Raw genomic sequence first — 11932 nt, forward strand, 5'->3', positions numbered from 1 at the left:
TTGTTTCTAGGTATTTTTTGATTTCCTCTTTGATTTCTTCAGTGATCACTTCGTTATTAAGTAGTGTATTGTTTAGCCTCCATGTGTTTGTAATTTTTACAGACCTTTCCCTGTAATTGATATCTAGTCTCATAGCATTGTGGTCAGAAAAGATAGTTGATACTATTTCAATTTTCTTAAATTTACCAAGGCTTGATTTGTGACCCAAAGAGCATTTAATCCATTTACATTTAAGGTAGTTATCGATGTGTAAGTTCCTTTTCCCATTTTCTTAATTGTTTTGGGTTTGTTATTGTAGGTCTTTATCTTCTCTTGTGTTTCTTGCCTAGAGAAGTTCCTTTAGCAGTTGTTGTAAAGCTGGTTTGCTGGTGCTGAACTCTCTCAGGTTTTGCTTGTCTGTAAAGGTTTTAATTTGTGCATCAAATCTGAATGAGATCCTTGCTGGGTAGAGTAATCTTGGTTGTAGGTTTTTCTCCTTCATCACTTTAAATATGTCCTGCAGTCCCTTCTGGCTTGCAGAGTTTCTGCTGAAAGATCAGCTGTTAACCTTATGAGGATTACCCTTTGTGTTATTTGTTGTTTTTCCCTTGCTCCTTTTAATATGTTTTCTTTGTATTTAATTTTTGACAGTTTGATTAAATTGTGTCTTGGCGTGTTTCTCCTTGGATTTCTCCTGTATGGGACTCTGCATGCTTCCTGGACTTGATTAACTATTTCCTTTCCCATATTAGGGAAGTTTTCAACTATAATCTCTTGACATATTTTCTCAGTCCCTTTCTTTTTCTCTTCTTCTTCTGGGACCCCTATAATTCAAATGTTGGTGCGTTTAATGTTGTCCCACAGGTCTCTGAGACAGTCCTCAGTTCTTTTCATTCTTTTTTCTTTATTCTGCTCTGCAGTAGTTATTTCCACTATTTTATCTTCCAGGTCACTTATATGTTCTTCTGCCTCAGTTATTCTGCTATTGATCCTATGTAGAGTATTTTTAATTTCATTTATTGTGTGTTCATCGTTGCTTGTTTCATCTTTAGTTCCTCTAGGTCCTTGTTAAATGTTTCTTGCATTTTGTCTATTCTATTTCTGAAATTTTGGATCATCTTTACTATCACTATTTTGAATTCTTTTTCAGGTAGACTGCCTATTTCCTCTTCATTTGTTAGGTCTGGTGGTTTTCTATATTGCTCCTTCATCTGCTGTGTGTTTTTAGGAAGGAAGGAAGGAAGGATAAAATAAAGTAAAGTAAGGTAAAATAAAATAAAGTTATTAAAATAAAAAATAATTATTTAGCAAAAATTTTTTTTATTAAAAAAAAAAAAACGGACGGATAGAACCCTAGGACAAATGGTGAAAGCAAAGCTATACATACAAAATCTCACACAGAAGAATACACGTACACACTCACAAAAAGAGGAAAAGGAAAAAATCATAAATCTTGCTCTCAAAGTCCACCTCCTCAATTTGGGATGATTTGTTGTGTACTCATGTATTCCACAGATGCAGGGTACATCAAGTTGATTGTGGAGATTTAATCCGCTGCTCCTGAGTCTTCTGGGAGAGATTTCCCTTTCTCTTCTTTGTTCGCAAAGCTCCCGGGGCTCAGCTTTGGATTTGGCCCTGCCTCTGCGTGTAGGTCGCAGCAGGGCGTCTGTTCTTCGCTCAGACAGGACGGGGTTAAAGGAGCAACTGACTCGGGGGCTCTGGCTCACTCAGGGCGTGGGGGAGGGAGGAGTGCAGATGTGGGGCCAGCCTGTGGCAGCAGAGGCCGGCGGGACGTTGCACCAGCCTGAAGCGCGCCGTGCGTTCTCCCGGGAAAGTTGTCGCTGGTTCACGGGACCCTGGCAGTGGCGGGCTGCACAGGCTCCCAGGAGGGGAGGTGTGGATAGTGACCTGTGCTCGCACACAGGCTTCTTGGTGGCGGCAGCAGCAGCCTTAGTGTCTCATGCCCGTCTCTGGGGTCCACGCTTTTAGCCGCGCCTGTGCCTCTGCTTCTTAGAGTTTGCTGTCAGCCTTAAGCTTCCCCTCCAGAAAGACAGCTGCACTTCTGATTGCTCTGCATGTTGCCTAGTCTTTCCTTGAAGCTCGTACTCCCAACAGCCCTGAGGAAGCCAGGGTGGCAGAATGAACTGGGAGTGGGTGAAAACAGTCTCTCAGTTTCTCCGAAGTCATTGAAGTGAAAAATGGCTATCTCAGTTCTGCCTGGTAGAATGGAGCCCGCCGGCTGATAAACTGCATTAGAGAAAGCAGGCTGCGTCCCTCAGGCAGCCCTAGGCTACCCTGTACTGTGCTGGCTTCCACCCCGTGGGCCACGGACCCTTGGTGGTAAGGGATTGTGGAGATGGAGCGGGAAGCCGGATCAGAAGAGCCAAGGAAAGACCAGGACTAAAAGTAAGGGCCAGACCCAGGAGACGCCCAAGGGACAGAGGTGAGTATGGAGGCTCTAGTCAGATGATGGAGGCCAGGTGGGCTCTGATAAACTGTAGCCAAGGATGAAATCAGCAGGTGGGCAGTGGGGCAAGCAGCTCAGCTAAAGGAAGGACCGAAATGAGGACATCTTATAAGTGAGTCACCTCCACTTAGGTCTGTGTGCTTCCTGCTGATCTCTTTGAGGAGAACAAAGAGTTACTTGACTGTAAAGGGGAGCATGGGGTCAAGACCTTGATAAATGAGGCCGGATCCTAACATGAAGTTATTCCATTCCAAGATTAGTGTACCTAACTCTTCATTTCAAAAATGTAAACGACACCTCCAGTCTGTGGTTTCCTCCAAAATAGAATACCTCAAGATCAGTCCCTGTAGAGGAATTTGCCCTGGCAGAACGTGTCAGCGTTCTTGAGGACAGTGCATTTTCTGACCCCTTGTACTCGGGTTTATGTTAGACCAGGGCTCAAGTACATCCGTGTTCTTTGAGTATGAAGAGCACCTGGAAACATATTAGGAGCTGTCACTTTAGAAACCAGAATTCTTGAAAGAAAAACCTAGTGCCAGAGCAAGCTGTACTTTATCATTGTTTTCAGATGAGCTATAAATTCCATGTAAATGGTTTCATAGACTCAGAAGCTGTTAGAGCTAGAAGGACATCGAAATCTTGTAACCTAAACACATCTTTTCACTTGGAAAAATTAACAGGGAGAGAATTTCAGTGATCTGTAGATGGGGCAGAGTCCAGACCAGGATAGTGTGATGCCAGACGCAGTACGCTGTTCCCTATAACATCAGATCGCAGACATGGGTGATCCGAATCACCTGGGGGGTTTATTTAAAATGCACATGCCTGGTCCATCCCCAAGAATCGGATTCAGGTCTGAGGTGGGACCTGAACATCTGAACTTCCAACAAATTCCCCAGGTACCTCTGTCCACGGAGTCTGAGAGCCACAGCTCTGGAGCCCATTGGCCTGAACTGCATGAGAGGTCTTCAACCTCTCAGAGGTCCTGCCAAGGCTCCCCGCTTTCGGGAGATACGGAGCTGCTGGTCACTGCCTACCGGGTCTGAGCCACCTGCAGAGGTCTGATCAGACTCACTAGTTCCTTTCTCAACCTCGGGAACAAATCAGAAGATGTCTTGGACAGAGGGCAGGAGTCTCTGAAAAAGAAGTTCTCTTCTCCCGTCCTCTTGCCCCCACTGAAACTGTAGGTGCTCGTAGATGAGGGACCACACCCGGTTTTCCTGGGAGAAAAGCACCGGCCTGGGAGGAGAGAGGCACCAGCCGAGGAAACAGTCCCCTGACCAGCTCACAACTGTGACTGGACCCTTCCTTGGCTCTGCTGCTTCCAGTCACCCTGCTCCCCCACCCCTGGACCCACATCAGAGGCCCGCCTCCTTAAGCACATTGCTTCCGGTGGACACAGATGCCCACCTTCAAGGAGCGCGAAGATAAATCAAGAAGGTTCACTTTCTGGGAAGGCTCACGGGAGTGTGCTTTTATTGTGTCTGAAGGCTTCTTTATCATCACCACCTAATGACATTTATTAATCGCCCAGCTGGGCTGCTTATCCCCAGGAGGAAGCCTGAGCGGTCCAGAAGAGCTTTCCCATCCTTCCGTGGGGCTGCCCTTCGCATTTGGAGTCACATCAACGCAAACTAAATTCCAAAGTTTAGATTTCTTACCCCAGCCTCTTCCATCGTAGGAATCCTTTTCTAAACTGCTTTCTGCGGGTAATAGTTGCTTTATGGCATTTTCTTTTTTTTTTTAATCTAGGTTCAATAGAAGTATTACCATGGTAATAGACTTTCATTTTTCTTAATAGGCACTTCTTTTCTAGTACTTATGCTTCAAGAGTTAGAAGTGCAGTATGTTTGTGTTTTGTCTGTTATTACAGCAAGTTGTATAAACAGTTAATTACTTGTAACTTAATTTGAATATCACACAGAGCATGTGTTATAAGAAGAGATGAAAGTAGACCCAGGCCTAAAAAAGTTAAGCTGCGTTTCCTTCAAAGTGGAAAGAATAAAGAACAGCACTTGGTGGGGGGAGGAGACAGATACTGAAAACAAAATAAGTTAGCTAATCAGATTTTCAGGTGGCCAGGAGTAGTACTTGGCGCACAGGCAAAGCATGCGTTGTGCTTCTCATAAATTGAATTTATTGATTACTTTCCCTTCTTTCTCACTTACAATCTTCTCCTTCTGTCTCTCACTCCCTGTTCCTCCTGGGAGGCTCCATTCTCTTCCACTCTCCACTTTTCCTGTCCCTCCTTAGTGAAAACTCAGGTATGTCAGGACGTATTTCCATTTTAGTTTTCTCCCTGTAAACCTTACCCCTGTAAGCGTTCCTTCTTCCATACCGAACTTTACTAGGTCTTTGAAATCTTGGTAAGATGCTGGGTAAGCTCAGACAGAGACAAGCACTCTGAACGATATCCTTTTTAAAAAAGACCAATTTTTATTGTCATGATGGTTGTGAGCAATCCAGGGTTGCCCTAACTCCTCTTAAATATATTGAGAGAACAAGTAGCTGACACACTGCTATGATAGTCGCCCCTCCAAGAAAGCTGTAATTCAAAAAACAGTTGATGAGATTACTGTATAACAAAAATATTAGAGGAAAATAATTAAGATCGTCTTAATCAATGGAAGTGACACACAGCCTCTGGTCCCCAGGGGATCTGCTCCTTTCTGACACGGGGGGCTGCAGGTCCTTCCTTCCTCAGTGGCTGGAATCAGAGAGAGAGACTTGGGAAAAGAGCAGTGTGGGTGCCTGAACCATTCTCTCCTTTTATTAATTTACCCAGCCATTTATGAAAGGTGTTTCTGCAGGCCCCAGTACGTGAACGATGAGCAAACGCTAGGAATTTCTTTCTCCACAGTAAGTGTTAGCAGTTCCTCAAATGAAGGAAGCAATTTTGTAAATCTTCTCCCTCATTCTTTGGGGAATTTCCTATGTTAATTTATGCAGCGTTAAATTTATGCATTGTTGAAATTCAGCCCAACAGCAGCGACTTACAGAACCGATACAGAGATGATAAGAGAACCTGTAGGTGGAAACTGACTGATACAGACCCTGCCAGGCCTCAGGATCCCTCCAGCCAAAGTTCCTTAGGCCTGTATTTGGGCAGATTTTATTGCATAGTTGTGATACAGTAAAAACACAGAATGTTTTACCAATTAATTCATCTAAAAAGTTTTTCACCGTGATGTTTGTTAATATCTCTGACAGAAATGAGGTGGTTTTGTACCGCCTCTGGCCCCCATTGGGAGCAGCTGAGTGCAGTTTGACAGCATGTGTATAGACCAGCCCTGGGAGACACAGCCTTGCCCCCGTGTCTTCAGGGAGTCACCCAGGAATCAGGTGAACTGCCATGCTCTCTTTGAGGATGTGATTTTTAATACTCATAGCAAGGTATTTTGTGAATGTAGTTACTTCTCTGTGTTTTATATTTGTTCAAAAATTTTCTTCTAGTGTCTTCACGGTAGACTGGCCCACGATCTTCACAGCAGCCAGAGTCCAGCTCCTCTCTCTTATGAGAGTCTGACATTCTTAGCGTTATATGGCCTGGCTGAAAATGACCCTTCCATATTTGGTTGGGGTGGCAGGGAGGAGAAAAGTAAAAAGATTTCCTAGACCCTTGTGAACACTTTAACTGCTGCTTTTAATTATGTGTGGTCACTGCGGATTATTCTGCAACATTTGAAAAGAGGTGTGTTGTCACACGGATGTCACTATAGCCATGAGACCTAAATTGTAGAATGAGGCACAGCCATTTGGTTTTGACCAGGCAGGTAACAGCTTATAGTTCCCATTGGTATGTTGAAGTAAGTAGCGAGTATATAACCCACAAAGTGGCCTCACTCACAAAGTGATCATTTTCTTTAGTAATGAAGTGCCCTCGCGTGGCCCCAGTGTAGAGAGCTGCTTTATACTGACTTCCGTTTTGTATTAATAAATAATGTTGTGGCGAGGTTGTCTATATATCTGGAGTTTATAGAGCTTCCTGTCTGCATAGTTGGACTTTCACAGGTCAAGTCACAAGGGTCTGAGGGTAAATGATACTGTGACGTTGCCTGGTCTGACACTTACATGGTAAGTGCTCGATTTTTAAATTCTCCAACAAATACAGATGAGTTTGAGAGGAGCCTCACATTCTGGTGTTCTACAAGATGACTCTCTGCTGAGTGGAGTCTTCCACTTAATCTGCTTTGTCTTTCCGGTTTTCTCTAGATGCATCTAGCTTTTCTAATTTATTCAATCCTTCCTCCTTGACTGCATCATTGTCTTTTCTGACCATTTCTATATGCGTCCTCTACAAACTACTTTGTCTGCTTTTATATCTGTTCTTCTTTTGTGCACTATGGACGTAGCCTTCTTAGAAGCCTGTAAAATCATGAATACCTTAGGATAACCTTTAGGATAAGCTATTCATTCTGTATTTCTGTGACCCAATATGCTTATCTGTCTTTCTCCTTTTCCTTTTCTGCCCCTTTATTTCAATCTGTTTTCTTCATCTCTGACCTTAAATCTTTAGCTCTAAAGACCTTTGACCTGTTTCCCAAGCCTGCAACTTCCCTCTAGACATTTCCTTCCGAGATGTCTCGTCATCTTCCCAGACTCCCAAACCCCAAATTTATCTTCCTCATTCCCAAGGTGACTCCTCCCACTGACTTCCCTGTTTCTCTTGGTCACACCACCTTTCTCCCTGTCAGAGGCGTCACCATACCTAAGGTCTCATCACTGCTTTTTTTCCTTCCCTTGTCTTTCTATGACTCTATTTCTTGCTCCATAGCTTCGTTTCTAATCTGTCTCCTCCCCGGTTTCCCACCTCCAGACTCTCCTCCATTGGATCCATTGTGCTAAGGAAGTCTGGGTAACCTTCCTAAATGACATTTTCCTATTAAAGACATTTATTGTATTCCTAGGTTTTTTCAGTGGCCAAAAAGGAGGTATCTCAGCCTGACATTCACAGTGGGCCCTTTTTATACTCTTTTCCTTGGAACGTGCTGAGTGCCTACCCTTTCCTCTTCCTAGGCCTGTCTCTCTCCTGCATTCTTCATCCTATACATACTGGGCTTTTTCCCTCCTCTGAATCTTTACCAGTGCTTGTCCCCCTCATCCCTCCCTACCTTCTGTCTATATTCTATCCATAGTGAAAGGTCATCTGAGGATCCTTCCCTGATCACTCCAGCTGCAGAAAGTTATCCTCTTCTGAAATAGGCAGCACCACTCTGCTTTTGAACTAATACCTTCTCTGTAAGAGTACACAAATAATTGGGAAATAGGAGAAAGACAAAAAATTACTTTGTCCTATATATTCTTTTGTTCTTCTTGAATTTTATACTGTGTGCATGTAGTGCTTATTTAGTAAAATAAAATTTTAACATATATTTAGCAAATGTATTTTTAGAAATAGCAAGTTATTACTCTGTATTACGCGTTAATTTTCCATGAACATGTGTATTGGTTTCCCCATATCACCTAACTCAGTACAATGAGTACCTAGTAGGAGCTCAGTTAAGAAGCTGGGTGAATAAGTGGCTGGAAGGGTGAGGGATGGAAGGAAGAAGGCAAGAACAAATAAGAGGCAGTCTTGGGCCTGACCTAGCTATTCTTCCTGAGTAATTTCAAAACTGAAGGGGAAAGGATCACTTTTGCCTTCTTATAGTTTCCTAAGAATGGAGACAGTTTATCTCCTTCCCCAGCTAGTTAGAGTCTTAATCTGATAGTTAAGAATTTTTTCTGTCTAGGATTTTATATATAGAAAATCCTAGAAACTCAACCAAAAAAAAACTGTTAGAATTGATCAGCAAATTCAGTGAAGTTGTAAAATACAAAATTAACATACAAAAATGAGTAGTGTTTCTATATACTAACAATGAATGTTCTGAAAAAGAAATTGATCCCATTTATAGTAACATCAAAAACAATAAAGTGCTTAGCAATATATTTAACCAAGGAGATCAAAGATCTCTACTCTGAAAGCTACGAGACATTGATGAAAGGGATCAAAGAAGGTACAAATAAATGGAAAGGTATTCCATGTTTATGGATTAGAAGAATTAATACTGTAAAAATGGCAATACTACCAAATGCCATCTGTAGATTCAATGCAATCCCTATCAAGATGCCAATGGTATTTTTTTATATGGAAATAGAAAAAAACACTCCTAAAATTTATTTGGAACCACAAAAGACCCTGAATAGCCAAAGAAATCCTGAGAAAGAACAACAAAGCAGGAGGCATCACACTTTCTGATCTCAAACTATACTGTAGGACTATAGTAATTAAAACAGTATGGTACTGGCATTAAAACAGACACATAGACCTCAGGAACAGAATCGAGAGCCCAGAAATAAATCCAAGGATGTACAGTCAACTAATATTTGACAAGGGAGACAAGAATACTCAATGGAGAAAGTCTCTTCAATAAATGGTACTGGGAAAATTGGATATTCACATGTCAAAGAATAAAACTAGACTCCTATCATGTACCACACACAAAAATTAATTCAAAATTGATTAAAGACTTAACTGTAAGAAACCATGAAGCTCTTAGAAGAAAACATAGGATCAAAGCTCTGTGACCTGGGTATTGGTGATTACTTTTTGGAAATCATATGTAAAGTACAAGCAACAAAATCAAAAATAAACAAGTGGGACTACATCAAACTGAAAAGCTTGTGTACAGCAAAAGAAACCAACAAAGTGAAAACCTACAGAATGGGAAAAAAATATTTGCAAACCATGTTTCTGATAAGGGGTTAATATCCAAAATGTATAAAGAACTCATACAACTCAATAGCAAAAGCAAAAAAAATCCAATTAAAAAATGGGCAAAGGATCTGAATAGACATTTTTTCTTCAGAGATGTGTGAATGGCCAACAGGTGTATGAAAAGATGCTCAACATCACTAGCCATTAGGGAAATGCAGATTAAAACCACAATGAGGTATCACCTCATGGCTGAATGGCTGTCATCAAAGAGACAACAAATGCTGGCATAGATGTGGAGAAAAGGCAACCCTTGTGCACTGTTGGTGGGATTGTAAATTGGTATAGCAACTATGGAAAACAGTATGGAGGATCCTAAAAAAATTAAATATAAAACTACCATATGATCCAGCAATTCTACTTCTGGGAATATATCCAAAGGAAACAAAAACACTAACTTGAGAATACATCTGCACTCCCATGTTCATAGCAGCATTATTTACAATAGCCAAAACATGGAAACAACCTGTGCTTATCAATAGATGAATGGATAAAAAAAAGCTGTGGTATATATATAGACAGTGGAATATTATCCAGCCATTAAAAAAAACCCAAGGAAATCCTACCATTTGCTACAACATGGGTGGACATTGAAGGCATTTTGCTAACTGAAATAAATCTGACAGAGAAAGACAAATACTGTATGATCTCACTTATATGTCAAGTCTATATACAAAAAACAAAACATCAAGCTTATAGACAAAGACATAAGATTTGTGGTACAAGAGGCGGCAGGGGGTGGGAGGAGAGGTGTAGGAGGAAGGAATTGGAAGAAGGTGGTCAAAGGTACAAACTTCCAGTTGTAAGATAAATAAGTACTATGGACGTAATGTACAACATGATGACTATAGTTAGCACTGCATTATGATATAGCAAAGTTGTTAAGAGAGTGGATCCTAAGCGCTCTCAATACAGTGATAATTTTTGTCTTTTCTTTTTTTGTATCTAAATGAGATGATGGATGTTAACTAAACCTATTGTGACAATCGTTTCAGAACATATTTAAATCAAACCGTCTTGCTGAACACCTTAAACCTTTTACAGTGATATATGTAATTAATTCTCAATAAAACTGGAAAAAAAATTCTTCCTGTCTACTGTTCCTCACCCACACCCACACAAATAACTAAATAGAATGTAGGGGCCATTTTTGTAATTTGGGAATACATACTTAGATCTGTGTAGCTCCACCCAGCATTATGAGTTCAGGAACATCTGCATTCTGCCTAGTGTGAGCAGGGGTTTCAGGGGGAGCATCTTGTCTTCAGTTGAGATGTTCCCTCTCCGCCCCACTCCACCCCCTGCCCCCTTAGCAGTAGCTTTCCCCCAGTCTCTGCAGCCACTAGAAATGCTCCCACACATCCCCAAATGTCCAGGGTAGTGAGACGGCACGCACACTCCCCACTATGCCCCCCACTCTCACAGTCCAGGGCGTGTTCACCCTTAGGGCTCAGTTTGATATGGTGGGGGGAGGGGTCATTTGGAGATGATACATGATTAAGCAATGGTGTTCATTAAAGGTAGTCATATTTCAAAACCAGGGAGCATATGCCTTGCTATATGTGTTTTTGAGGTAGATCTTTGAAAAACAACACAAACAGTACTAAATAGCTACTGCCCATTTTTGGTCCCCTCCTTCTGGTGGTAAATCTTATTTTTCTATTTCTCTTTCAGAGCATGCTTGAGAAGGGAGGATAAAATCAACTTTTAGAACAAGCAGAATTCCTTCAGCGTTAATTCCAGAGGTGGAACATTTTTTTTTTCCTAGTAAGAAAGCAACTCATTTAAAGAGAAGACCATTAAAGAGAAGCATCAGAGAGCAGATTCAACAGAAGCATATCACAGTTTGATCAGCAACAGTTTGAAAAGCCAAGGCCTAGATCAGGGATCAGCCATCAAGGGCTTGCTACAGTGTTAATAAATCCATTTATGATGATTAAAAAGAAAGGCAGTCCTCTCCACCTTCTGTGGACTTTCTATTCAACTTCCTCTTCTAACCAAGCTCCATCATTGGATGAACCTGCCCTCCCACAAAGCTGGGAGTTCGGATCGAGGGCTGAGGTCACTGGGGTGGGGAGAAGAGAAGGCCAAACCCCTCCATCTCGGGCCAGCAGTGCTGGGTGGAATTGGCTAGGCTGTGACATGTTGGGTTTCTCTCTTTTTCTTTTCTCCCTTAACTATATAAGAGCTACTTTATTTTAACTTATTATGGTGATCATGTAAGAAGACAAAAAGGAGAGAAAATGTACCTCTTTTACTGGAATAATGTTTCTGATTATGAGTGAAATAAGGCATTTTCTATCAACATGAAGGCAACCTTGGCTTCTGCAACCTCTCGTCTATCATGAATACTGACATCTTTACTTCACTCACTATCAATAATAAATATATTTTCTGATGAAGACTGTCATTGTAGTCTGGGGCCTCGCGTGTTTTTGTTTTTTCCAGGTTAGATGGTTATACTTATGGGAATTGAGTTGATTTATATTGTTATTAATTTGTATTTGTGTGGTGCCTTTACTCTAAAACGCTCCAACACACTTTGCAGATCCTCAGGCAAGAGATGCTTATAATTTGCCTCTCAGGTATGTAACATTCAGTAAGATCTTTACAAATTGCATGAACCTTCCTTTCTTTGGGATGACCAAAATCATCCTGCCTGGAGCAAGCACTAGATTAGATAACCTTGGTTAGGAACTTCTGACCCTGCAATACTAGGAAAATGTTAA

The 11932-nt window shown here is 41.5% G+C and overlaps 1 protein-coding gene across 1 annotated transcript in view; it reads left to right on the forward strand.

Annotated features, from left to right (window-relative positions):
* CHCHD3 (coiled-coil-helix-coiled-coil-helix domain containing 3) overlaps positions 1-11613 on the forward strand; it is a 282681-nt gene extending 271068 nt beyond the window's left edge. The window contains exon 8 of the mRNA XM_024737982.1: positions 10878-11613. Coding sequence (XP_024593750.1) covers positions 10878-10901 — 24 coding nt within the window. The 3' untranslated portion in view covers positions 10902-11613. The remainder of the gene's footprint in view (positions 1-10877) is intronic.
* The last annotated feature ends 319 nt before the right edge of the window (positions 11614-11932 follow it).

This window comes from Neophocaena asiaeorientalis, unplaced genomic scaffold (assembly GCF_003031525.2).
Source record: "Neophocaena asiaeorientalis asiaeorientalis breed wild unplaced genomic scaffold, Neophocaena_asiaeorientalis_V1.1 scaffold364, whole genome shotgun sequence".
Classification (NCBI taxonomy): domain Eukaryota; kingdom Metazoa; phylum Chordata; class Mammalia; order Artiodactyla; family Phocoenidae; genus Neophocaena; species Neophocaena asiaeorientalis.